The following is a 27,998-nucleotide window of genomic DNA, read 5'->3' on the forward strand; positions in this document are numbered from 1 at the left end:
TATTTGGTTAAATACTATTTTCATAATTATAATAGCAACATAGTAGGTTGTGTGCGTTCTTGTTCAAAATCGTAGTAAGATGGAATTTGGGCATAATAGATGGATGATAGTCCAATGCATATTATCTTTTCCACCATTATCTACAGTTGCACGTAATAAGATTATTAGGGTATAACAACCCATGATTATTATTCTAGCTTTAGGCCAACACAAATGATACGATAATTTTCTTAAAAGTTGGAGTTATTAAGTGTTAATTGTGGCTCAAACTAGTCGGAATATTTTGACTTAAACATGGTTGGTCGCAAGCACACTAAAATTGAACAAGGTAATTTTTGATATATATATATTTTTGAGTTGGGAGTGTTTCTTTAAAAATTCCACAATTTACTGTCAGAATTATATGAAAACACTTTTCATAGGAAATAAATACATGTAGGCCTACCCGTATTTTGTTAGCGCAATACTTATAAGGAAAGTGACATTAAAGAAATAATAGTCATTCAACATCAATACCCATATTTCGAAAGATGAGCAAAAAACAGAGTTTTAGTTTTTAAGTATGTTAGAAGATAAAAACAGCGATAAAATTAGTATGATGATTTCTGATAATTATTTTTTTCTATTTAATCTGGGATCTTGGTTACGGAGTTTCATATATCTATGTATTTGAGGACCGCTGTTCGATACAGGAATAGGTGTACCATCGTTAAGGTACTGACTCGAAAATATTTTCCAGCCGTTTGGGTGGGGTCTATAAACTGTTGCCTCCTGTGCAAGCTAAATATCTTTGGACAATTTGAAACGTGCTTGTAAATATCTCTCCCCATGAAAACTGCGTTGTCCGCCTCCATTATTTCAATGAGGTTCAAAAAGTAAACGTCGTGTATTCCATTTCTGGCTAGTCGTAAATAGATTAAAGGGACAGTTTCTCCATTTTTTGACTAATCGTTCCTTAGTCTCAGAAACGGAAATTTTTACGCTAAGCCAATCAGTAATAGTGTTCACAACTCACCATCGAAATTTGAGCTCACAAATCCATGGGCGTCCAGAATTATCCGCAATTGCATGTTAAAAAGACGACTCGTCTTGAGACACTGTTGTATATAGAAAAGGCATTGATAGTAATAAGAAATTCCTTATTTAAGATGTTTTTGAAGGAATTATGCGATTTCCGTACATTTCTAGTATTTCTGAAGATTATCTACATAATATACAAGGCTCAAAATGGCAAATTTGTCTCTTTAATAAGTACTATTATACTATACGATACTAAAATATTTTATTATATTTTCAGTGTTTGGTATATTGCTTCTTCTCTATCTGTTTTCAATTGGTATTATTCTGATGGAAAATGCCTCAGTATATTCTAATAAGGAAGTTAACAAGTCTTATGATGATTTGCGACAAAACAACATTGATCAACACAAGACTTCTCGTTCACCGGACAGAGAAATTCACATAGATCAAGACATAGTCAAAAAAAGTACTTCGAACAGAACAGTTTCTATGCAAAAAGACAATTCAACACATTATATTTGCACGGGTTTTGGAGGTGGACGCTTTAGCAATGCGTTATATATGTTTGCCTCTGCCTATGGTATATCTCGAAGCAAGGGGATGAAACTTTCCATTCCAGAAGGAACTGACGAGTTGGAATCAGTATTTCACGTAAAGGGAACATTTTATAAGAAGAGGAAAGCGTGTGATCATGTGAAAACTGTACGAGCTTCCGGTTGCTGTAAATTTGACAGAAAGATCATGGATATGCCGAATAATAAATCATTTAGAGTTTCTAATTATCTTCAAAGTTATAAATATTTTGAGAAATATCAGGATGAAGTTAGGAGTATTCTAACCTTTCGTGATGAAATTGTTAAAACTGCGACCTTGAAGCTAGAAAATTTGCTTTCAGAAAAATACGGTGGTGAAATAAAACGCAAATCGTTCAATCGGACTTTGGTGGGTGTGCACATCAGGCGTGGCGACTACCTGGGGAAAAATAAACAGAAATTCGGTTATAAGGTAGCCACAAGAGAGTATATACATAGCGCTATGGACTATATGCGTAATAAGTATTCCAATATAACTTTCATTGTGTGTTCAATGGATCTAAGATGGACCATAGACGTGGTTAGTGATATGATAGACGTAATTATAGCGCCTGTTGGTTCAGGTATAATAGACATGGCATTATTATCCATTATGGACCATACAATTATAACAGTTGGAACTTACGGATTTTGGTCAGCTTGGCTCAATAAAAACAACGGAACAGTAATTTATTACAAAGACTTTATGGTACCAAACAGTTCCTATGCAAGTGAATTCGCCAATCCAAATACAGACACATATTATCCTTACTGGATAGGCATGTAAAATAAATATGTATTTTACGGCAAACACTTATTAGTAGTGTGGTGTAAGCAGGGTATGCTTTTCTCATAGACACCTGATACCACTTTGTATTATGATATACTTCCTTATATGAATAGTTCTTATGCTGTTTCCAATGTTTTGCCAAAATGTTGTTTTGCATTGAGTTAGTACTTACGTTGTTATCATTTTATCAATTTAGTAGGAGAAATGAGAAACGAATGCACGTGTTATAGGTTACATGCGACGATTAGATTCTTTTATTCTCCACTGTATCGATAATCCACAAAGGACCGGAAACTACACCTTGACTCCTTTACATATGCCTTTGTTTCAAACCACAAAAATCCGCTTCAGTTGTTTGAGTTTTTCAGTTGAGGGGAAATAACTTCTACTGGTTAGATAAAATGCGATTCCATATTTTTGCCATTGTATTACTATTTTCAATACGTATAGATCCAGAGACCAAATTATGAAATGGTAACTGAGAGCATAGTTTCAAGTAACGCATTTAAAAAAAAGTCTTAATAGCCTTGAAATAGACTCTAATACTTGTATTTGCCTTGTGTTGGATCAGAGTATATTTTCTATCTTATATATTTGATGATCCTGATTTTCATCAAAGCAACTGATATCACTTATTGGTAGGAACATTCTGTGACATTTAAGGTGGCTTAGATGACATTTCCAATAGAATGTCGTGTTATTACAAATAATTCCGAAAAATATCGTAATTTTCATATATTTGATCTAGGAGAAGGGAGTGTTTGATTCTCACAAATGTACAGTCCTCGGATGGAACAAGAAGAAAATGGAATAATCGGTCTGGAACTGTTGGGTATTTTTCTTCTAAAATGGATAAAATAATAACTCGCCCTCATGCGACAGTTTAGATTGTGACATACTGAAAGGCTTGAGTTTGCTATGAACAATGTTTTCATTTGTGTTCTGGTTTTAATACGCCCACATGCAAATGTACACATTGCCGTCGGTCCGTCCGCCTTTCTTGTAGGCACGATACAGCTGGGAGTGGGTATGCTATCTTTTGATATGCGACAAGAATCATTTGTTTATAGACATGGGGGAATTTCTCTGCAGACTCTCATAGCATTTCAGTAGTGTCGTCGTTAAATATTCCAGACTGGTAGCAAAATATGTTGGTTGTTGTATTTAGAATAGTTGAAACAAAGTAATTGCATCCAAACATTTTTGTTCACTTTGCTGGTTAATTTGCTTGCTATTTTGGTACATATTTTTGTACATATCTTTTATTACTTTTGCAAGAATTTGACACCATTAGAAACATCGTATACCGTTGCTACAGTAACTAGGATTCCCAAGGTGCTTAAGCAAAATCTCTCACGACAATCAGGTTTGGAGGATGGCGGCAATATTGTTTTGTTTTGACTTAATTCTAAATAATTTTGTTGATCATAGCAGCATTTCTTTGATAACAGTTTAGTATTTTTCAGCTTATTACCTGGTTCTATAACAGCGCTATCGTCTCTCTGATATTAGATTTCGCAAGAGTGATCGAATTTGCTGTTCACACTTTTAAATATTTCAGTATTTTTTTGAGCATTGCGGTTCAAATCATTTATTTTTGTGCCTTTGGCATCATCACTTAGGATTTCATCTTTAACATTTGTGGATGACTTCGATTTGAGCTAAGGTTTAACTTGGTCGCAACCGAACAGTATTATTTTCTAGAAATGAGACTCCTGTGACGTACATTTTGACCCAGTTAAAAGCTCGGGTCTGACCCCTTTCTATTATGAAATTAGAACACGAGTTAACATGATCATGCCTATTGTTTGATTAATTGATGTCTCTAACGAATGAATCAAGTACTCTTGAGTGCTTAGATTGTGTGAAGATGTAGAAAAGCTTAGGGATCAAATTTACTGAAATCAGATTGAAAAAGCCAAAAATAGATTACTTGTTCACTAAATGACTAAAATAGAGATTGATAATCTAGCCACATTTTCATATAAAAAATTAATAACCAAACCGTGTTTAAAAGACATATTTCTAAATTAGAAATAATGTAATTAAATACACTGTGTATTTAGAAATTAAAAAAAACATTGTCTTTTTGCCTATTTTGAAACATAACCATTGAAATTTTAAAAAAAATTCGGGTTGGTATTTGGCTGTTTTTGTAATGTTCGGCTGCGAAAAGGCACACATAGTTACCTCATTTATGGAAATTGTTATTTTATGATGGAATTGAGACCTGATGATCTTTATTAAGTAACCGCTCGGTAATTGGAATCCCCTAATTAGCGAGTTAATTATTTCTGAGACAAAATGGTATTTTTCACAATCAATATAGATATATATAAATAAATGAAAATAAGGCAACCAAACTTTAAAGGGTACGAGTGAATTGATTTGATTTGCTGAAATGTTACTGGCAAGACAGCAGGGCCAATTTTGACCTATGAATATGTAATATTTCTCACTTGTATTACCGCGGTCTTGAGAAATATAACGAATGGGGCGTGTTTTGGACACTATTTAGTGTGTTATAAGAATATTAATTTTATATATTTTGTAATAGAGGTAAATTAATTAATATAATGCTATATAATACTAGGTGAAGAATTGTCTAAGTTATGGGTGATTAATTAGTGAAAGGAAATTAACTGTCATCTCATCAGGCCTCGTTGTAATTATTAAAATATATTTAGAAAATATTAATATATATTTTAAAATAATAATTTTTAACTAATATACAAACAATGTTAACATGTTGAGTTGAACGACATTTAGAAATGAGTACATACAAATACAAGACATTATTATGGATTAATATTTTATTAAAGAAGTGTGCTTATTCCATAACATTGTCTTCTGTTTGTGATAAATAAATTTGAATATCTTGTTCAATGCTTGCGGCTATATGTACGACCCATTTAACTAAAAATAATAAACCAGAAGCCGACGCCGGATTTTTTACCGTTGGAAATGAAAAACATTCTTATGTGTTCAATTAGAAGTTTTCTCAGAATAGGCTGTATTTTGACTTTTGCATGTTATGCTTAAACAATTCCCGTCGGTTGTCATAAAACGCTGTTATACGGGATTCTTTATGGCAAGCTTTAATTAACAGGAGGACTTTGAAGTTTTGATGTCAACCACGCGAACTAGAATAAACTCATTATAGAGATCAAGTAGCCTATGTTAGGTGCATCTGAGAATCTGTGAACGATTACGAACGAAACATAAAAGATTAGGACATCACTATCGCAAGTTTCATTCCGCTTTGAATTCTCTTTGTGATAGTCTGGTCATGTTAATGCCGGAATAACGGAAATAGTCTTATTATGTCAATGGATAAAATTCAGACATCAATGATAGAAATATCCTCAATTTCAACCAAGACCACTCTAGAGTTTGTGAACTCGAACAAGCCGGGGCGATTTACATGGGCGTAAAGAAGCAAAATATAGTAACCCTATTAAATAATCTATGTAATGTGCAAGCTCATCAAATAAATATCAAAGTAAATGATAATAAACTTTAATATTAGAATTGAAATAACAAAAATAAAGGCAAAAATAAGCATGAAAACCTTTAACACAAAACGAAAAAAAAAAGTTAGAATAGATTAGTACAGGAAACTTATACATAATGAACAACTAGTCTATATTTCAATTCTACTGGACAATTAGATCTACAAATAGTCAAATAATCGTGTCCTAAATTCCTATATCGCCGACCGTATATGTAATAAAGCTTGAAATGAACGACGGACGTCTGTCTGCTAAACCTTTCGCGTTTTCGGTAGCATAATAATGAAGAACAATATTATGGAAATCTAACTGATCGAGGAATATATGTATTGAATCTGTCCTGTGAGTGAGTAAAGATAGATTACCAGGCAAGGTAACATACGCCCAATACCAGCTGTCAGAAATGATAACAAAGTCTCTAGTGATTAAATATGTGAAACCAATCCTCCGATTGTTACTAATTTCAATCTTTACTAAGGTTTCATTCCAAGTTTCATCAAGCCAAATTAGACGCATTGAATTAATTCAAGGGTCATAACTCCAAAACCAATCATCCAATTAATACCATATTTTAACTTGAGATCTAATCAATATATACATGCTAACCAAAATTCATTGAGATCAGATAAAAACCGCACCCTGTTTCAAGCAAAATTTGAAGCGTTTTTACTAAGTCAAGGGCAAAAACTCCAAAACCATTCATCCGATTATGACCAATATCGAACTTGACAGAAATCTAATCAATATATACATAAATCTGAAACCTTCCATCCGAATAGTACCAATTTAGAACTGGACTGAGGTCTTATCAATATCTACAATCATACTAAGTTTCATCAAGATCAAATAAAAAGTTTAGCCTTTATCATGCATGCAAGCCAAATTTAACGTTTTTACTAAATCAAGGGCAATAACTCTGAAACCTTTCAACCGATTATTACCAATTTCGAACTTGACAGAGATCTCAACAATATATACATACATACTAAGTTTCATCAAGATCAAATAAAAAGTTTAGCCTTTATCATGCATACAAGCCAAATTTAACGCGTTTTTACTAAGTCAAGGGCAATAACACTGAAACCATTCATCCGATTATTACCAATTTCGAACTTGACTGAGATCTCATCAATATATACATGCAGATTTAGATCAAGATCAGATACGTTAGCCGCAATTCTAGATCTATATATTTATTAACAAAATTTGTGCGAATTGGGCCACCAAAATACTTGTCAAAGATATTAAGTATATTGAAATTGGTGTATAATTGGTAACAGAAGACGTCGGATCAATATCATTTTCAGCCTGTCTAGTAAAAGAGCGCTGGTATCTCAGATTCGTTCTTATCGTTACCTCCACGTCCTCCGTGTTTTTACACCAATAATGGCAGCCAACTGAATATCTTTTTGTAGAAATACTTCCATTACGATTGAAAGCCAAATTAGAATCTAAATACTCATAATATCGAGTGGATGATACAAACGCAAATTGACTATTGCATAAATAGTAAGCCATTCTATTGAGTATAATTATACCTGTTATATGATCATCCACAAAGGATATATTATACAGCGTTACATTTGTACTATAGTATTTGGTTACGTTATGCATACGTTCAAAATGGGCAGCTAACTGAACTAGTTTGGAGGAAATAAGCTCTACTTCTTGTGTCATCTCACTGGATGAATTAGAAGGAACAGTGAAATTAATTCGGAAAATGTACAGAATACAGCCAAAATGGTTTGGTAGTAACTGACAGGTATTATTGATTACTTGAATCGTACCAACACATTGTCTTACTGAACATTCCTTTAAATTTTCATTGTCATCAAGAGAACAAGACATATTTTGCACCAGACTCATTGGAGAATCAATAAGGACAAATGTTTCTCTATTTTTCTTCCAATTGAAAATCATGGACAAACTGAAAGATTGTTCATATGTGCCATAATATAAATCCTTTCTTTTTGCCGGAAAGCAATTGTCAGTCGGTTCCAATATACCATTACATTGAAGGCAAAATGTGTTTTTGTATATTAACTTTTCGTGTCTAATAGGCGATTGGAGACTTTCTCTACACGAGCGTTTTTCTTCCTGTGTAGCATTAGGTGAGCAAGACGATACCATGCTGGGATAACAAATGATTTCCTTTGAATTTGGAGGGGGGATAATTTTTACAGAATTAAGAAATAATTCCAAAATGCTCGTCATACTGTTAAACCTTTTTCTACGACTATAAGATCCAATCATTGTGGGCCAATAAACGATATCATCTTCGTCTTCGCCATTACATAACATACAATATCGGTTTTTATAATGTATCCCTGTCATTTTTGACATCACTTTGGACACAATTACCGACGATCTGGATTCTTCTTCACATAATTCTATCGTCTTGAGGGATATATTGGTTAGAGAACAACTTGTAATAATCTAAATATAATATAAATATTGAAAGATAGCTTGCCAGGCATGGTAATATACGCCCACTGGCAGCTTTGATTTTAAATAAAAATATTTGGAAGTACAGTAACAATTACTAGTAGAGTGTTTACAGGCTAAATCTTGAACGCGTTTACAAGAACTAAATATTTTTCTGATTTTCGATAGGGTTCATCCTTGGGGGATTACTAACACTTATACCAAGTTTCATTTAAATCCGTCAAGAATTGTACCTTCTGGAGTATTGACGAACTAAACATTGAACGCGTTTTCAAGAACAAGGGCAATAACTCATACTGAATATTTTTCTGATTTTCGATAGGGGTCATCTTTGTTGATAGCAAATATTTACACTAAGTTTCGTCAAAATCTGTCAATAATTGAACCTTCTAGAGTGTTGACGAGCATTTCAAGAGCAAGGGCAATAACTCATACTAAATATTTTTCGATTTTTCAATAGGGTTCATCGTTGGATGATTACAAACAATCATACCAAGTTTCGTCAAAATCAGTCAAGAATTGTGCCTTCTAGAGTGTTTACGAGCAATTGTAAACGAACGGACCGACAAGGGTGACAATATACGCCCAATTTCATGTGGGCGTATAACAAATTTCAATGTTTAATAGTTGTAGAGCGATAAAGAAATATTAAAACAGAACCTGAAACATGTTGTTACTTAGAATATCACGCTGGGGTTCCTTATATTTTTATTTATGAAAATGAAAATGATAAAACTTTTATAAATAGAAAGTAGAGGGGTTCTAATAACTTTGAAAAATACCAGTTTGTCTCACATGTCCATAAGTAATTCATAATTAGCAAAATTAGCAGAATTCCAATGAGTGACCGATCAAGAAAGGTCAAGTCTTTTGTGTTTATGCAGACTGTACATACAGACATTTTTGATAGGTAAGAACTCTTAATTACATGCAATAAGAACATAGTGATATTATTAAGAATACGTGATATTTCATGAGAAACACCAATAAATCAAATAGTTTGCTTCAATTGACCCAAAAAACAAGGAAACCCATCTTAAAGATAACTCTGGGAACATGTTTCAGGCACTGTTTAAAATGTTTTTATTTTTAAAACTTGAAATATATCAATCGTGAGACCGGAAAGATAGTGCACCACGAAAAATACAGTATAATTATATCTTTACACGTGAATATGTAGTTTTGAGTATTCGAATGATCAAATATAAGCATGTGCAAATGATAATGAAATCAAAAACACATAAGCATAAATAGCATAATTTAAATGTGAAACTAAGTATTAATTTTGAAAAAAAGACTATTTGATGGTAATTCGATGATAAACAATATGAACAGTTTTTTTTTTAGACATTTTTTGAAGATGTTTATATGTACCTATGTATCAATCTAGTGATGATTTGCTAGAATACAAGCAGAGAATATAAGATAGTAGTTACCTGTTGAGGGACGTTATATCCTGATATATTACTGTCACATTCTACCGTCACGTTCATCAAATTCTCATGATCTTGTTTGGCTTTCTCTGATTCTTCTTTACAATCTGATTCATAATCATAACAACATCGTCCATAAACCTGGCAATATTTATCACATGAGCACCATAAAGCAAAGAACTGACCACAAACGCCGGAACAGCTTTGGGGTTTATATTCCAAACAGGTGTTCTCAACATGAATTGAACCATTTATATTGTCCTGTGTAGAATTCAAAGAATTGGTTGTTGGACTAGTAGTTGCTTGAGATGCTGAAGTTGTTGAGACAATCAGAAATCCAACGATTATAAACATAAAGTTCATCTTTGTCTCTATTTCTTCTGGTCTATTTCTCTGTAGAACGTCTGCTTCCGTTAACTGTATCGAAGACTAATGTAGATGGTTGGTTAAAAGATGATAAGTGAATGTCTGTATAGAGAGGGTCGAATTAGTATACCTCGCTAATTTATCGTGCTAAATGCTAATAAGTCGTGTTTGTTAATTAAGCTAATTACTGCCTCTTAATCTAACTTATTACGATTTCAACAACAGCCTCGTTTGCAATATCAGCATCCGCAGGAAGTGAACGTTAACTTGTCATCTGACAAACCCGAATCAAGCACAGGATTAATTTAAAGTATCCGAATATGTCAATCTTCATGGTTCTTTGTTCAAAGCACTCAATTCAGTTTCAATAAGTGTAGTTTTATTAAGCTCATATGCTGCTTTTGTATTAAAGTAAGATCATCGACTTTATGCAGAAGATTTTTGTCTCTCAACAGCTTGTACCTAAAACTTTTTTTTCTTCAATACATTTGTCAATCGTTCTTATATCTTAAAATGTTCAGTCCGAAGATTCTGAAGACGTATAGTTATCTTCCCTTTTCTGGCAACTTTACATTTCACAGGGAGGGAAGAGTAGCTTCGAACCTTCTTTTTGAGCAGGTCAGCATTTTGTGACAGTCGGTTGTTTATATGATAGGTAACTATTGAAAATAGATAAAACTGCAGAGCTATCTAATCTCCTCTTTTCTTCTGTTTCAGAAAGTCAACTGTAACAATATGTTCGCTACATATTGCAGAATATTTTGTGTCAAAAGATAATTCATTTATTTGAGGCTTAGTTCCATATTTAGGCATTATGAACTACTGTTGAGACAGCTGTAAGAAACGCAGGCCCGAATTAAATGCGTCTTGACGTTTTAAATTTAACGTCCTTGACTCGCACATATCTGTACACTTCATTTACTAAACGGCTTGATATTAAATCAATTCAGATTGACAATCCGTCAATTGTCACAAAACGGTCCATAGTAGAAATTATCCTTGCACTCTACAACATATCACGTAAATGAATTGCAGCCATAATTTACCGAAACTATGTCCCGATTGTCACGTGCTTTTGTTTTCTAAAACATCAGAGGACAAACGTTTGCAAAGAAAGCTAATAAGAAGAACGTTAGATATGGATCAAAAATGCTAATAAAATGTATCATTGGTCATAGGCTTTTAAGCCAAAGACCTGATGGAGGGGCAGGCTGGAAAGCCCGACAATTCTGAAGGCTATAGATGTCGGGCGAAGCACGAATCCGAGCACCTAAGTTGCTTGTCCATTCATCTACTCTCAATATCTGAACTAAAAGTAGCTGCAGTTGGATCTCCTATCAGTAAGTACATGTATATTTGTGTCGGCTGCGAAAATTCTAATTTTAGACGGCATTGTTTGGTTAATGTAATAAAAGAGGGCCGAGTCTTAAAATGACCTATGGTTTCTCAGTTCCGAGATAGGATGAAGATCTTCCTTATTAAAATGGCGTTGATGAAGACAGATCAGATGAAACAGATGTTTCGTTTCAACTAAGGTTGTTTTGAAAAAAGTTCCGATGGTGATAAAGACACACTAAGATCCAGAAATAGAGATCAAGAAAAAATCTGTACAAGAAAGACAATTCCGTTAATCAAAATCTCGTCCTAAGCATGGCAGATTTGAGAGCAAAAGTTGTGTAGTAGTGCATTGACATCGAACTGTTCGACACTGCATGAGAGTGAAAGCCGAGTCCACAGAACAAGTGAAACAGGTACCACAAAAAGGACCAAAGCCAGACAAACTGTCTTAACCATTGTTTCAAGTGTAGTATGATGAACAAAAATTTGTGGAGAATATTATGATATTAGCTGATGATGCAGATATATTATGACTGATTGTTAAAAAGTTCCATAGATTTAATGACATTACCCAGCAAAGAAGTAACAGAAAAAGAATCATATGATTGCAAACAGTTCTCCTTAAAGCGGCTCACACATTGTGCCTTTGGGATTAAAAAATATACCAGGTTCTTTGCTAATACTGCTTAAACAGTTTCATGAAATAGAAACAAAAATACAACCATAGTGTTATGCAACAGGAATGAATGTCAATAGCTTTGGAAATCCTATAAAGTCGATTAGCAATGTTTTCTTGGAGCCTTTTTGATTATTAACTCATGAAACCTAACCTAATCTGCTCTGGAAAACGACGTGGAAAAAAATGAAGAAAATTTCACTTCATCTAGTGTCATGTACCATGCGCATATTCGATATAATATCTATATTCCAACCAAGAATTGGCCAAGGCAACACCAATCAAGTGAAAAATTACTCTGACCGGCAATTTGTTGGTCTTGGCTTTTATTCTGTACAAAGAAATGAGGATGCATTTTGGCCGATCTATGTAAATGTGCTCTTTTGCACTTTCGCTCCATCGTTTAACTTGATCTTTCTCTTGCAAACGTTGAAGCAATATAACCATTATCCTGTCATTTAACAATTGCAGAAATATTTCTATCAATACAGTCCCTGCCTTCTTTCTTTAGGTCGTTATCACTTTTCAGTATGCGACCTACCAATCTATTTGATTTTACTACTCCAAGCGAATATATCCCCTTCATTTTCAGCTCCTACAGAAGTGAAACAGTTGTTGAAACACACATTGTAGTTTTTGTTGGTTGGTATAGTTTCAGACAGTTTCAAAACAGTAGAAACCCAAAGATGTTTTGTTGCTTCTTGAATGCCTGTTCCTGCTACTTGGTATAGCTGAAAAATCAATGGCTCTTCCACATGTTCCACGAATAAGTTTTTCACTCCCATTGGGTTTGGTTTACTCTTGATGAACTGTTACCAACAGCACAGTATTCTTCACGGGGAAGTTGCCGTCAGTAATTGCGCACAGCATCTGTTAAAGGTTGAACTTTTCAAAATCTGTTGGTACACCATCCTCACGCTCCTTATCAGAATTGATATGAAGATTTCTATGATTTAAAGGCATGCCGATCGAAATTTTACTTACTTTAGTTGAATCCTGGCACAACATGCGTATACTTGGAAATAACCAAATTAGCCATGAGAATTGACATTCTGATAAATTTTTGTATCTCATCTGGATTGTTTCCAAAATTAAGACAAATTACGATTTCCTTCTTCAGCATAAGTTTTGAAATTTTTTGGTTTAAACACCTCAAGAAGTACTTTGTCGGTGTTGTTGAAGGTTCCCTAAGATCGAATTACTGTATCGCCTTGTTCAAAAGTTGTTTTATTCAGAGAATTCGATCGAATAGTTGGCTTAAGAGTGGATGCTGATTTTGTTTTACCCCATCCAGGAGATGGAATACGAGTGTATTGTACCTCGTCATCATCTTCCAGAGATTTATCTGATTCGACACCATCTACCACTGGATCTAACTTGTCCAAAATTTATGAAGTTTCATATTGCTACCTACAATCTGAACAACAACTTCAATTTTCAATTCAACAGCAATGTTTATTTCAGTAAATATCCCCAACAAAGAATTGAAAGACCCGTTATATAATACATCAGCAATAAAATAAATACCCTTCCATAAATGCAGAAAACAGACCCCAGAATTATTGTTCTTAATTTATTAATGTAATTCGGTGTGATAAAACACAATATCAAATTGAGAAAAAATCTACCCTCGTGATAATCTACCATTCCAAATCATTACAGCAAAAGACAATGATACAAAAGGTACAATTTTGAGTAATTTAGACTAAAAGATGCCATGATGGCAAATGACCTTGATTCATATCTAGGCTAGGTCAGTGTATATGGCCTTAACAGATAGTTGTACAATTACATGTACATGGCTCTCTCATATACCCGTTGAAATAGATACCTTGAATTATTTTGGTCGGACATTTGACAGTTATGGTCGTGCTTTATCAGCAGGAAACCTTGCTTGGTGTACAATTATGTGATATCCGTCCGTCCACATTCCCTGTAAACACTCTAGAATGTACAATTCTTGACGGATTTTAACGAAACTGGAAGGGAGTGTTTTTAATCACGCGTTCAATTTTTGTTGTTGTAAACACTACCGTTGCTTAGGGAACATGATTTCTCGGCGGATTTAGAAGAAACCTTTTTTATTTACATCCACGGATGAACTCTATTGAAGTCAAAAAATCGATTCTTGCTTGAATTATTGTTCAGTATCACGCCAAAAAGTTCCAAAGAAGTGTATTTCTGAAGGTTGAATATTTCATTCTGGTAATTGTTACTGTATTGCTAAATATTTTTATTTAAAATCAAAGCTGCCAGTGGGCGTATATTACCTTGCCTGGCTAGCTGAAACTCATTAAAGTATATTAAAAAACAATTTTCTGTAAATGTTTGAAGAAAAGGTTTTATATTTTTAATGCGGAAAAATTGTGATTTAACTTTCTCGATACCACTGTCTTTAAGGGAGATTCTATAGCAGAAACAAATAAACTGGATATTAAAGTGTATTTCAAAGAAACTGATACTCATCAACTCTTGCACAAGAGCTCCTTTCACCCAAAACATACCTTTTCTGGTATAATTAAGTCACAAGTTTTTTTCTGATTTCAACCAAGCCTGTACGATTGTTTTTTCTCAAAACTGAAAGAGCGTGGGTACTCTAGACAATTTTTACGAAACAAAACAAATTCCACCTTAACACAGATAGCAGCTAAAAATGATAATATTGTTCATAGTAAACTAAAAACAATCAGTACATAACCGACGGACGTGGGCGTATATAAAGCATCATTTGCCGGGTGGTAGAGTATATCGAGTGATTTAAATTGCATCAATATATGGTTCTGATTCAACATTAGTATTTGTCAAGCTGCCGCACACCTGATAAATATGTTGAATAGTTTGTCATTGTATATTATTTACCAAACGAGTAGGTTTTCATGGTGAATATTTATAGATAGATACATACAGATGTTAGCAAAAAAATTCGTAAATGATTTTTCTGAATTTTATTTAAAGGAATCTACCACTACCAAACCATCCTTCAGGTAAAGCTCGCCACCATCTGTTCTAAGTCATTATCACAACCTGCCGTCGACCGCATCAATCTTATGCCCTCGTTCAGGGCTCGTCGTTCTATTTCGCTTTTTGCAAGAGCCGATGCTTCTATGGTCGACACAATTCTTGGCAATTTAGTCCAATCAAGTTATCTTAAACAAAGGCAATATGACTTCCCTTATACTGTGAGAGAAATTTTACCTTAGATTTATAAGAATCCTGCCAATAAGTGGTCTATCACCAACAGAATCCACAAAGGTCGCACGAATATATGTGACTGTGGTATTGAGTCATATGCAGTGTCATAATACATTGACTACTTCTTACTACCACTAGCATGCTGGCCACCAGCCTATATTTAAATTTTAAAGAAAAAAACCTTCAAGTTCCTCACAATGTCATTCTTATATGGATCGACGTGTCGTCTATGTACACTAACAATGATACTGTTGGGTTTATGGTGGTCCGCTAAACATTTGATAGAAACCCTGACCCAGATAGATCCGATGAGAAAACCCCAGAGCTCTTTGAGATCTGCCTCAGTTGCCATGATCTTAAATTCAATGCGAAAACGTATCTGCAAACCTCAAGGTCAGATACTGGCAAACGTTTAGCCCCTTCATACGCCAACATTTTCATGGGATAGTGGCAACATGAGGTCTTACCATTTTGACCATTTGATCCATTGTTTTATGGTCAGATTTTAGATGATATTTTCATGGTTATGACCTCTTTCATAGAACAGCTATGGGATTTTTTTTAGTTTTCAACCATCCACCTAACCTCTCTATAGCAGAAACGAACAAACTGGATATTAACATATTCTTAAAAAAAATAGTTTTACGTCCTACTTTCCTGCACCACCAATGTGGGCTTATGAAGACAGGCAACGCCATGCAGGGTGCAATGAGGGAAATTTTGCCAGGACAGCGGCATTTGCCTAAAACAAAATGAGGTCCATTGCACCAAAAACATACCTTTTCTGGGAAAATGAAACTCATACTTTCCCGAATGATTTCATTCGATGCTTTGCGTATATCACCATTCGCGCACAACACGGTATGTCGTAATTTGCGACCTTCAATTTGACAATTATATCTGCTCTGTTATTTTCTAGCTATGCAAAATGTCGATTCCGCGGAAATGACGAAGCGGCTATATTGAATGAAAATCTCTGAAAAGATAGAAGCTTTTTAAACCGAGTGGAATTAAGATCATTAGGATTTTTCATAATGAGGTGGTACAGAATTATCTGAGTCTCTTCAATTCAATATTAATATTTAAAATATTCGTTTGACATTTGTAAGTCTACTATCTTCACAAAATTCCTTTAAAAATGTGGTTTGAGAAAAATATTTTCTCTCGGGTCTCAGAATGAACAGAACAACACTGGTACATCTGCAACTTATTAAAGGACATGTTTCACAAGTCAATGAATATTTACACGACCATATCCAATCGAGGAATCGTCACTTGTGAAGGTGCAATTAGACGAGGATACACTGACCCGTAACCCTTGCATTCGCTTCTTCTATTTTATACTATATCGATGAAATTAAAAGAAAACAAGTACTAACAACATATTGTAATTAAATTGATAGCAGTTAATGAACCAGTTAATGAAGTATATCCATCATAAATGAGGAAGTATTTTATAATAGCCCCGTCCAATCATTTACGATCTCATTACAAAGTCAAACGTGAGAAATAGAAGAGAAAAAATTAACTAAAATATTACAACTTTCAAAACAGTCGCCCTTATACCCCCGTGTTATGCGATCGTTTTTGCAGCGTCATTGCCACGCGTGTGTTGCGCTATTATTCCGCTCAAAGAGATGTGACAACGCTTGTCTGAGGACCTTTTCCATCCCATGGCGTTCTCAGCGCGAGCATGTCTAAAACAAACGCAGTGACTTGTCGAATGGTGTAGAAAATTGTAATAATAATAAAAATCTTTAATAACAAGGGTGAAAAATAAGCTCAAGGTCTCTTTACAATTTTGCTCTGGACGATGTCTGGCGTGTCCTACACGCTAACTTACAAACATCTGGAACTGCTATGGGCAAACGATTTGCCCCTAGTTATGCGAATATTTTTATGGCCGAGTGGGAGAGGGAGATAGAAAATATCTCACCGTTTAAACCTTTATTTTATGGGCGGTTTCTTGACGATATTTTTATCATTTGGTCCGATACTCTAGAACATTTCTGGGAATATTTCGAAATTTTAAACAACCACCACCCTTCTGTGAAATTGACAGCAAATATCAGCGAAAAAAGCATGGATTTTTTGGACACCACGGTGTTCAAAGGCAACAACTTTCTTTCTTCCAAAAAATTAGACATTAAAGTATTTTTTAAGGAAACCGATACCCACCAACTTTTATACAAAAGCTCGTTCCACCCGAAGCACACATTTTCTGGAATAATTAAATCTCAAATTCTAAGATTTCATAGAATTTGCACCCAACAGGCTGATTTTGAATCCGCCTGTAAACTAGTTTTTGACAAATTAAGGGAGAGGGGTTATTCCAAAAGGTTTCTTCGAAAAATTAAGAATGACACACTTTCAGACATTTTGAGAAAAGAAGACCCCCCTCCACCTTTTATTGGATGCGGTTCATTTCCCTGTGGAGGTCCTACTATGTTACCCATTTTTTCAAAAATAACAAGAACGGAAAATTGTTTGCAATGAATAACCTAATTCATTGCGGAGATCAAAATATCATATACCTAATTTCTTGTAAAAAAATGCGATGTACAATATGTTGGCGAGACATAAAATGCGCTTCGAACGCGATTCAATGGCCATCGCTATGATATAGTGCATGGCAAGGATAGACCAATTGCGAATCACTTCAACCTCCCCGATCATTCCATTGATGACCTTCTCATCATGCCTATATAAACAGTTTCTACATCACCTAGCATCAAACCTAAGCTTAGACGTCTCCAACGCGAAAGTTATTGGATCGATCAACTGCAGACTGTGAGGCCAAATGGACTCAACATTCAACATGATAACCAGATAATACCCTTTATAACGACATTTGATTCTACAGCTACCAAAGCCTCCATAATAGTCAAACACCCTTACTTGGAACTTCAGAACAAATTTCCCCATGTATACATAAAACGCTTGGTTGTAGCTTACAAAAGAAATCAAAATCTTAGCAATTTCCTCTTTCACGGTAGACTTGAACCATTGAACAATGTCCATTCATCCTAGGAGCATAGATTTCTTAATATAAATGTATCATGATCTATCAATAAATTAATCGATTTCTAAGTTAGATTTCAGGGAATACTTATTTCAGGACTGGTGCCATGGCTTTATACAGTATATTATATAACATGCAGTGTATGTTTGTGTGTGTGCTAAAATCATACTAATGACTAACTAATTTTCACATAATTAATAAACTTATCTATTGCTCTGTGACCTAGGCCAGTGCTTTCATTGAAACTCGTCTCAATACACCCTAACACCACGCTTACGGCGATCACAATACGCTCTAAGCCAATTTCCGTCACAGTAGTAGCGCAGTAAGAAAGATTTAATGAAAAGTGGTATCAGGTGTCTATAAGAGAAAGCATACCATGCCTGTTATAACATCAACAATTACACCACACAGGACACCGCATATAAATGGTTGCCATTAAAGAAAAATGGTTGAAACAATTACATGTTATATTTTACATGCCTATCCAGTAAGGATAATATGTGTCTGTATTTGGATTGGCGAATCCTCTTGCAAAACGACTGTTTGGTACCATAAAGTCTTTGTAATAAATTACTGTTCCGTTGTTTTTATTGAGCCAAGCTGACCAAAATCCGTAAGTTCCAACTGTTATAATAGTATGGTCCATGATGGATAATAATGCCATGTCTATAACATCTGAACTAACAGGCGATATAATCACGTCTATCATATCATTAACCACGTCTATGGTCCACCTTAGATCCATTGAACACACAATGAAAGTTATATTGGAGTACTTATTACGCATATAATCCATAGCGCTATGTATATAGTCTCTTGTGGCCACCTTATAACCGAATTTCTGTTTCTCTTTCAAGAGGTAGTCGCCACGTCTGATGTGTACACCCACCAAAGTCCGATTGAACGATTTGCGTTTTATTTCACCGCCGTATTTTTCTGAAAGCAAACTTTCTAGCTTCAAGGTCGCAGTTTTAACAATTTCATCACGAAAGTTTAGAATACTCCTAACTTCATCCCGATATTTCTCAAAATATTTATAACTTTGAAGATAATTAGAAACTCTGAATGATTTATTATTCGGCATATCCATGATATTTCTGTCAAATTTACAGCAACCGGAAGCTGGTATAGTTTTTACATGATCACACGCTTTCTTATTCTTATAAAATGTTCCCTTTAAGTGAAATACTGATTCCAACTCTTCAGTTCCTTCTGGAATGGAAAGTTTCATCCCCTTGCTCCGAGATATACCATAGGCGGAGGCAAACATATATAACGTATTGCCTAAGCGTCCACCTCCAAAACCCGTGCAAATATAATGTGTTGAATTGTCTTTTATGTGCGTAGTGACTGTTCTGTTCGAAGTACTTTTTCTGACTATGTCTTGCGCTGTGTATATTTTCTCTTCCGGTGCACGAGAAGTCTGGTGTTGATCAAGATTGCTTTGTCGAAAAGCATCAAAAGAAATGTTAATTCCTTCATTAGAATATGGAAATATTCCAAAATATACTGAGTCATTTTTCATCAGAATAACACCAATTGTGGACAGATTTATAAGGAGCACTAAACCAAACACTGAAAAATATAATAATTAGTCTATTAACATATAAAGCTGAAAAGGATTAGTCAGAATGACAATGCCATGCTGTGTTCATTGAGGAACATTTTAAACCTGATGGACAGTATGAGACAACGGATTATAGTCTCACTTTAACGGCCGAACAATATTTTCAAGTCAGTACCTTTACATTGCATAGCTATTCCGGTATCGAACCCTTCACCGCGGTCCACAATTAATCAAAGGCGAGACTTAATGTAACTTGAGACTAAATGAATCCTCGATACTATAAATATTGACTAAGTTAATTCTCTACCGTAATCCAGGTCCCAAATAAGGTATATTTTTCCATGAGAAATCATTATACCAAATTATTGTTGTTCCAATCCACCACTATAGAAATATTAAAATCAAATTACCTCGTTTAATTTTAGTATGTTTCTGTTCAACCATGTTAAAGTCAAAATATTCCGACTTGTTCGAGCCACACTTAATACTTAATAACTCAAACTTTTTAGAAATATTGTCCCATGATTTGTATTGGCCTAAAGCTAGATAATCATGGGTGGTTACCCTTATTACCTGACTACGTGCAACTGTAATAGATAAATAGCCAATGATAAGAAAGATACTTATATATTCGATGATCATCAATAATTTTTGCCGAAGTTCTATCTTTGAGCAAAGGTTCAATGTAAGTGGATTCGTATCTCAGTTTGTCAACTTAAAATGACCTTGTTATCAACCAATATTTCCCATGATTACCCAAAATTAAAATTTATCACGATCTTCGATTAAATCAAATAGTATATTTTCCATGAGCAGTTTCTGCCAATTTAAGAAATATACGTCAAGTAATGGCGGCCTCTATATCCTTAAGGAGCTCTATACTACCCTAGCTGTGGATCGTATTTACTTACCCCAGTTGTTGTGTACCTACCTTAATTGTGAATCTCGTTTACATGCCCTAGCGGTTGATCCTTTATAGTCTTCCCCTAGATGTTAATTTCATATACTTACCCTAGATGGCTGAGGGTATTTTTTTACTTACCCTTATTCATAATTAACCCCGTTAGTGTATATTGTATATTTGATCTGTTGGTGAATATATACCGTACTATATACTCTTTCATGGTCCCCGTATCCTTGTTCTAGTGTATACTTACCTTGTATATTTGCCTTAGTAGTGCATCCTGTATATTTGATCCTAAATCAAATTCAAATAACTGTCTTATCCCCAAATTATTATTTGAACTTGATTTCTATTTCAGTTAGGTATACCACTATGAACAACATCCCCAAGTCTCAAAATTCGTCTTTGACCAAATTATTTATTTAAGGCCAACACAGTGTCCAGATAACCAGCACAGCTGTCTTTGTGTGTAGCTTGTGGACGGACGGAATTCTTGGTGATGACGACCTCTGTCGGCTTTGGACACCTCATGCATTTTTGCACATTTTCTTTCATATATTTATATTCATAATAAATTGTGGTATCTGTTAAACTACGTTATTATTAAATTGTTATATATATATAATGTTAATTTAATTAATAGTTCTTTCATCTATTCATTTATATTTTCTGTATTTTAGTATATTGTATTTGGTGACGGATTAGCATAAGTCTCGGCTTGTTTCCGAAACTATATTTACACTCTGTAAAAATTATAAATACAATAGAAATAAAATACTGTTTAAATATTAAAAAATGAAATACACATTTTTTGATGGAAACAATTTTTGTCATGCTGTGGGTCTGAGATCGAACGCCAAAAATCCTAAATGATACAACATGACAACTTGCTCTGCAGGCAAAATCATAAAATCGGGATGTACTACTACTAAAGTTTGTAACACAAATTGAATTTTTTCGTTTGACTTTTTTTTATAGAAATAAAGTGATTAAAATGTGTGTTCGAGGTAAACCATGGTTTATTATCAACAGTTTGTTGTTGTAATATAACTTATTAGAATCTAAGAGGAAAGTAGGTGGAGCTAAGGTATGCTACAACCAGTCCATTTAGATGTTAATATAATGTGGTATATAAACAACTTATTATATCAAGAGCTTCAATTTTGTTATATGAATGAATAAACGAAAACTTAAAGAGACTCCTTATCAGCCTGTGTCACGGGATCAGTAATTTTATCATCAATTACTTAAACGATTGAAGATATACGTCATATTATGAACAGATTAAAGGATCAGGCCTGAGGTCCTGAAGGATAAAATATAAAAAAAATTAAACCCCCAAGCTACTAATCTATCACTACTTGAAATATCATACTTCCCGTTGACCAGGACCTTAAAAAACGATTGGCAACAATTTTCAATATATAAGATCTTGGTAAATACATTGCAATCTATCAAAAGAACAACGTGAAGGACTTAATATACTTATGCTTGATATTATACTTCCTCGTTTGAAATGAAAAGTTAACTAGCTGAAATACCAAAAGGGCAACGAAACGGTACCATTCCATTTGATTTGTGGTCGAAAAATGACTTAATTTTTTTGGGGAGTAATAGATTTTGAAGAAGTCTTCTCGCGAGGAGTGGTCTCACTGAGGTTGAGAAGCCCTAGTCTAAATGGTAAACAATGGTATCGGAAATATTGGTACCGCCTGTTACGGAACGATATGATCACAAAGAGAAAAGACTCGATGAAGTTTACTTTCACATGCATCAAAGGTCTTAATTTTCTGATGTTACTAATACTCAGCATGTTAGCACCATTCATCTTTAGAGCTTCAGTCTTTGAGTTGACGAAAGGAGGTAGAATTTACCGCTGATAAATCACTTGTGAATGGCCATCAACATCTGGGCTTTGGTGTAATTGGTCGTTATGACATTAAGAGGTCACAATATATGGCCTCGTTGGTCTCGAGATATATTGCACCTCTGCTTTAATTAGAGGTAACAATTTACCTTAAAATAAGTCACTGAGTCAATTTGCCGTGGTTTTCTTCACCATTTCAATCAGATTTTGCAGTAAATTATTAACAACTATTATGAAATGTATAACGTAGGAGGTGAATTAAAAAGACAAGCTTGTATTATTTATATTACAGAAATAATCAATTAAAACTGTATACATATTTTCGTGCATATAAGGATTCAACATCGAATTTCGTCAAAGTTAAAAAAAAAAAAAAAAATTTTATGTCTTAGACGTTTCCTCATATATTCTACAAAATAATTAAAATTCGTTTGTTTCGATTTTCTTTAAGAATCCTTCACTTTGACCCATATTTCATGAATAACCAACTCTTCAACGGCGGCAGAATGCGTCACCTATTTTCGTGTGCAATGTTTGATCTATAAATAAGTCGAGAAAAACACGTTGTATGGATACCGGGTGGTATAATTAACTTCTCTTAGTATTTATCTTTAATATCAATTTATTATAAGTAGTGACAATTCCTTCAAAGAAAAAAATAGTGACTGACAAAAAAAGATACGTAGCGTGATTTATTGCTAAAAGTCACTGAAACAACATAAGAATATGGCTCACTTTGTGTTCCATAGAAATTTTCTGCTGACACGGAATCTGCTAGTTGATCACGTGACTTCATTCGTTGGACTATATTCTAGCAGACGACACTTGGAATTCCGATTACCGCGTGGTAATTATAAGGAAATTCGGCCGATAAAAAATGGTGACGTTTGATAATAACTGGACTCCGCCATTTTGTATTTTTCAAAGCATACATTAATACATTTTACCTTGCTTGAAACTACTGGATTCATTCTAATAGCTGGCATTGTACAGAAAACCCATGTTTATCAACACAAGCAAACGCGAGGTCGCACATGTAAATTATTAATCATTTCCGGAAATGCACGAAAAATAGATTAGTACGAAATTAGGCTACTTGACTGTATTGTAATATTCGTCAAAGTTATTGCAGCCATTGTCAAGTATTTACGAAATGAAATGATATGAATTGAGTTTTACGTCTTACTTTTCCGCACCTTATGGGCTAATGAAGACGGGCAACCTCTTGCAGGGGGCAATGAGGGAAATTTTGCCAAGACAGCGGCATAAGCCTGCTCTTTTTCGATGTCAGCCCATCTTACCTGAATTATACATTGGACCTTTAGGTTAATGAGCAAGTGTCTAACTCACTGAGCCACCACGGCTACAAATTATTTGCTAAGAGCGAGGTAATATTATTAAAGGGACAGATGCGCCATTAGGGGTGGAGGTGTCAATCTTGAATATATGAAAATAGTCTTCAGAAGTACTATAAATGTACGAAAAAGGCATAATTCCTTTAAATTTAAACATACTTGAAACTAAAAATTTTGCCCACTATTTGTCAGTAAGAAATAGATTGGGGACTCAAAAATCGGTTTTCTCATTTTTTTAGTGTCAAAATAAGCAAATTATTTGGTTTAACTTGGTGTTTCTAATGAATTATCATGTACTCTTAATCATATCATCATGTTCTTATTGCATATAATTAAGAGTTTTAACCAATCATAAATGTCCATGCATGTACAGTCTGGATAAAAAAAGGACTTTTTGACCTTTCTTGATAGGTCACTCATTGGAATTCTAAAGGTAATTCTCTTCTTATTAAGCTTATTATGAATTAATTTTGGACATGTGAGACAAGTATCTCTACTTTCTATTCATATAAGTATTAGCATTTTCATTTTCATAAATGAAAATAAGGGAACCCATGTTTAAAGTGATTCATTTAAAAACACAGTTTTGTTACAATTCCAAATGAAATGTGTAAAGAAAATGATACATAAATAGGTATTATTCGGACAAAAAAAAAACACAGTCAGTTTCGGATTATAAGATAGTGCCTGAAAACACTTAATAATTATGTTATTATGGAAAATTTCTATGTGTGTTTCTGGTGTTGTGTAACAAATTTGAGAACAAAAATAGTCCACGAAAGCAAATAGTAATTAAGTTTGAAAAAAATGACTTGGCATTTATCCAAAGTGTTAAATGTTCAAATATCTGTATATTTCGCGCCAATTGGCTGCTGTCTACTATGATCAACAAATCGAAGTGTTCACAAGTAATTAACAAAATGTCGTCAGGAGGTACAAGATTAACTTTTATAATAAAACGTGGAGAAGACGCCGCTTTCCGAGATTTCTGTTCATTTCCTACTGGGAAAGGTTTGTGTTTTTTATGATAAATATTGCACATATTAGTCTCTGACTACACTGTTTTCGGAACTAAATTTTGGCAATCATTTTCATATGAATTGAAATATCAATTACAAAATACTACTGAGAATCTTAGATTGTCTTTGGGTTGGTGAAAATGTTAATCACTGGAAAAGGTTATTATTTTTAAACACGATTTTACGGATTTTTCAGTCTGAAACGTATCTCATTTTCACGAGAATTTTGTAGGAGGGAAGTGTGTGTATTTCTAATGTAAAATCACTGAACCTTATATTTCTATTCACCCGACGATATTCAAAGACAAATGACAAAAAGTAGAAAAAATTATTACATTGGGCTTTGAATTGAATTTTTCTCTCTTCAGTTGAAAATTTTATTTTGAATATTTATGAAATGAGAGACAAATTCCAATTCAAAGCTCAAGTAGTCAGACAGTAAAATATTTTCGGCTAAATAGAAATACAAGATGTATTTTTACTTTTAAAATAAACACACTTCCCACTTAATTGACATGAAAACGACTGACCTTTTCGGACCGAAGATTCCCCCCCTGTAAAATCGTTTTTGCAATAATTGTAAAAATTTATGTTGTTTTCATTTTCATCAACCCAAAGGCAAGCTAAGACTCTCAATAGTATTTTGTAGTTGGTATTTAAATTCAAAAAAATTTAAATTTAAAAACAATGTAGTCAGAGAGTAATTGGCCAAGTTGAAATTTTATGGTCCGTATAGATGCAGTAGGAAGTCCATAGGGAGGAATTATAGCCGGGGGAGAGGAGAAGGGGAGTAATCCACTGCTGCAATTTCCTACCGAGTATTCGATGGAGAGCGGGTTCAGCATGGTTAATGTACTCACAAAGGAACAAGGTTCATTGAAGATAACTGAGCGAGGTGATCTTTGACTGAAATTGACTTCACTCACTAAGGGACATAAAGAAATTCGACTCAAGGGACACAACTATCTCGATATGTAATTTGTAAAGTATGATTTTATGTCCATTCATGGTTAATCGTTGAATATATTTTTTGAGTGAAATGCGTTTCAAAATGACTGATTTATTTTCGGGAGGAATAGATTTGGAAGAACTCTTCCGGGGAGGAATGATCTCACTAAGGTTGAGAAGCACTTATTCAATGGGCAATTTATAAGAAAAGAATTTTATCACATTCGTAATAGGTTAGTGGGGTGCTAAATTGTTATATGCCCTTTTGTTTTGAAACTAGAGTTGCTAAGATACAAAGCACGATGGGCGGATGCAGACCATTATGTCTATTTAAGGGGCAGATGCGCCATGTTTTGGCTAATAATATTTTAGTCTTAGAAACGGGAATTTTTTTAGCCAATCTTCAAGCCAATCAGTAATAGTGTTCACAACTCACTGTCGAAATTTGAGCCTCCGAATCCATGTGTGTTCAGAATTATGAGCGTTTGAATATTATAATGTCGACTCGTCAATTTAAGATAGTCACATATAGAAAAAAAACTTATAGAAATAGTGAGTAAAACTCCTAGTTTGGAGTATTTGTAATGGAATTATGTAATTTTCGTACATGTCTAGTACTTCTGAAGACATCTTTTCAAGACTCAAATTAAAAGTGCCCCAAAATGGCACACCTGTTCCTTTAAAAGTGAAAATCTAATATAGCATAGTAAAATGCATTGATATACTTTATTATTCAGCTGTGTTTTAAGATTTACTTACATTTAAATTCTAATCTTGTCTTTTCGCTGTTGGTTAAGTTGTTGACAACTTTCAACCAAATTGCTATGTTTGAATTTTAGCGACACCCGATACCTGGGGATTGATATCTAAAACACTGAATCAACAAGATAGAAAAATAAAGAAGTACGTCGGTCAGATAAAAAAGAAATGGAACGCAACCAATAGACTTCCAAGAAGAGATCTTCTGGAAAAGCTTGCAAAATCTAAAAATGGTAATTCTTTTTTATTTTATTTTTCAAAATAACTGATAAAATTATGTCTTTCACTGGATATTATGGTTGGTGGATTGGAAATGCTAATTTGGAAAACCAAGATCGGAAAATTTGGAATCTGAATGTGCCTTGCATTGGCGGTTTGCAATTGTGTCCTCAATGCTTCTACGGTAGATTTGTGCAACAGGGTGAGATAAACCTTCATTTGACTGGCCTTTACTTTGATCTAGCTTGGCTAAACTGTTATTTGGCTTTGTTATATTTTTATTTGGCTTGGCTTGGTCATAATTGGTAATTTTAAATTGGGGTAGCTATACTTTTATCTAGCATGGCCATTTACTTTTATCTAGTGTGGCTATATACTTTTATCTAGCGTGGTTATCTACTTTTATCAAGCGTGGTTATCTACTTTCATCTAGCATGGCTATATACTTTTATCTGGCGTGGCTATACTTTATCTGGGGTGGCTATATACTTTTATCGAGCGTGGCTATACTTTTATCTGAGTGGCTATATACTTTTATCTAGTGTGGTTATACTTTTATCTGGGGCGGCTATATGTTTTTATCTAGCGTGGCTATACTTTCATCTGGTCTTATCTAGCGTGATTATACTTTTATCTGGGGTGACTATACTTTTATCTAGCGTGGCTATACTATTATCAAGCGTGGCGATACTTCTATCTGGGGTGGCTATATACTTTTATCTAGCGTGGCTATATTTTTATCTGGGATGGCTTTATACTTTTATCTAGCGTGGCTATACTTTTATCTAGGGTGGCTATAACTTGTATCTAGCGTGGCTATACTGTATTCATAACAGTACCATCTGCTCCTGCTGATTTTTCAGATGAAGTTCAAATAAATTATTTTACATGCAACCTTAGGTTGGAACAAACCAATAGGGAACGAAATTTTATCCTCATAGTACAGTTTGCAGCTATCTTATGCTTTTATCAGCTTAGCATGCACTTTTAA

The 27,998-nt window shown here is 34.2% G+C and overlaps 4 protein-coding genes across 4 annotated transcripts in view; 2 read left to right on the plus strand and 2 right to left on the minus strand.

The window, feature by feature from the left end:
- Positions 1–1,767: 1,767 nt before the first annotated feature.
- Positions 1,768–2,379, plus strand: LOTGIDRAFT_107907 (hypothetical protein; the record flags this gene model as incomplete). The annotated part of the gene is made up of 1 exon (XM_009065680.1): positions 1,768–2,379. The coding sequence occupies one exon, from the start codon at positions 1,768–1,770 to the stop codon at positions 2,377–2,379; it is 612 nt and encodes a 203-aa protein (XP_009063928.1).
- Positions 2,380–7,079: 4,700 nt separating this feature from the next.
- Positions 7,080–10,135, minus strand: LOTGIDRAFT_155184 (hypothetical protein; the record flags this gene model as incomplete). The annotated part of the gene is made up of 2 exons (XM_009065681.1): positions 7,080–8,330; positions 9,776–10,135. The coding sequence occupies 2 exons, from the start codon at positions 10,133–10,135 to the stop codon at positions 7,080–7,082; spliced, it is 1,611 nt and encodes a 536-aa protein (XP_009063929.1).
- An 8,706-nt stretch (positions 10,136–18,841) lies between these two features.
- Positions 18,842–19,453, minus strand: LOTGIDRAFT_107563 (hypothetical protein; the record flags this gene model as incomplete). The annotated part of the gene is made up of 1 exon (XM_009065682.1): positions 18,842–19,453. The coding sequence occupies one exon, from the start codon at positions 19,451–19,453 to the stop codon at positions 18,842–18,844; it is 612 nt and encodes a 203-aa protein (XP_009063930.1).
- Positions 19,454–24,957: 5,504 nt separating this feature from the next.
- LOTGIDRAFT_229491 (hypothetical protein) overlaps positions 24,958–27,998 on the plus strand; it is a 6,266-nt gene continuing 3,225 nt past the window's right edge. Inside the window, exons 1-2 of the mRNA XM_009065683.1 lie at positions 24,958–25,073; positions 26,869–27,021. Coding sequence (XP_009063931.1) covers positions 24,983–25,073; positions 26,869–27,021 — 244 coding nt within the window. The 5' untranslated portion in view covers positions 24,958–24,982. The remainder of the gene's footprint in view (positions 25,074–26,868; positions 27,022–27,998) is intronic.

This window comes from Lottia gigantea (assembly GCF_000327385.1).
Source record: "Lottia gigantea unplaced genomic scaffold LOTGIsca_7, whole genome shotgun sequence".
NCBI classification, from domain to species: Eukaryota; Metazoa; Mollusca; class Gastropoda; family Lottiidae; genus Lottia; species Lottia gigantea.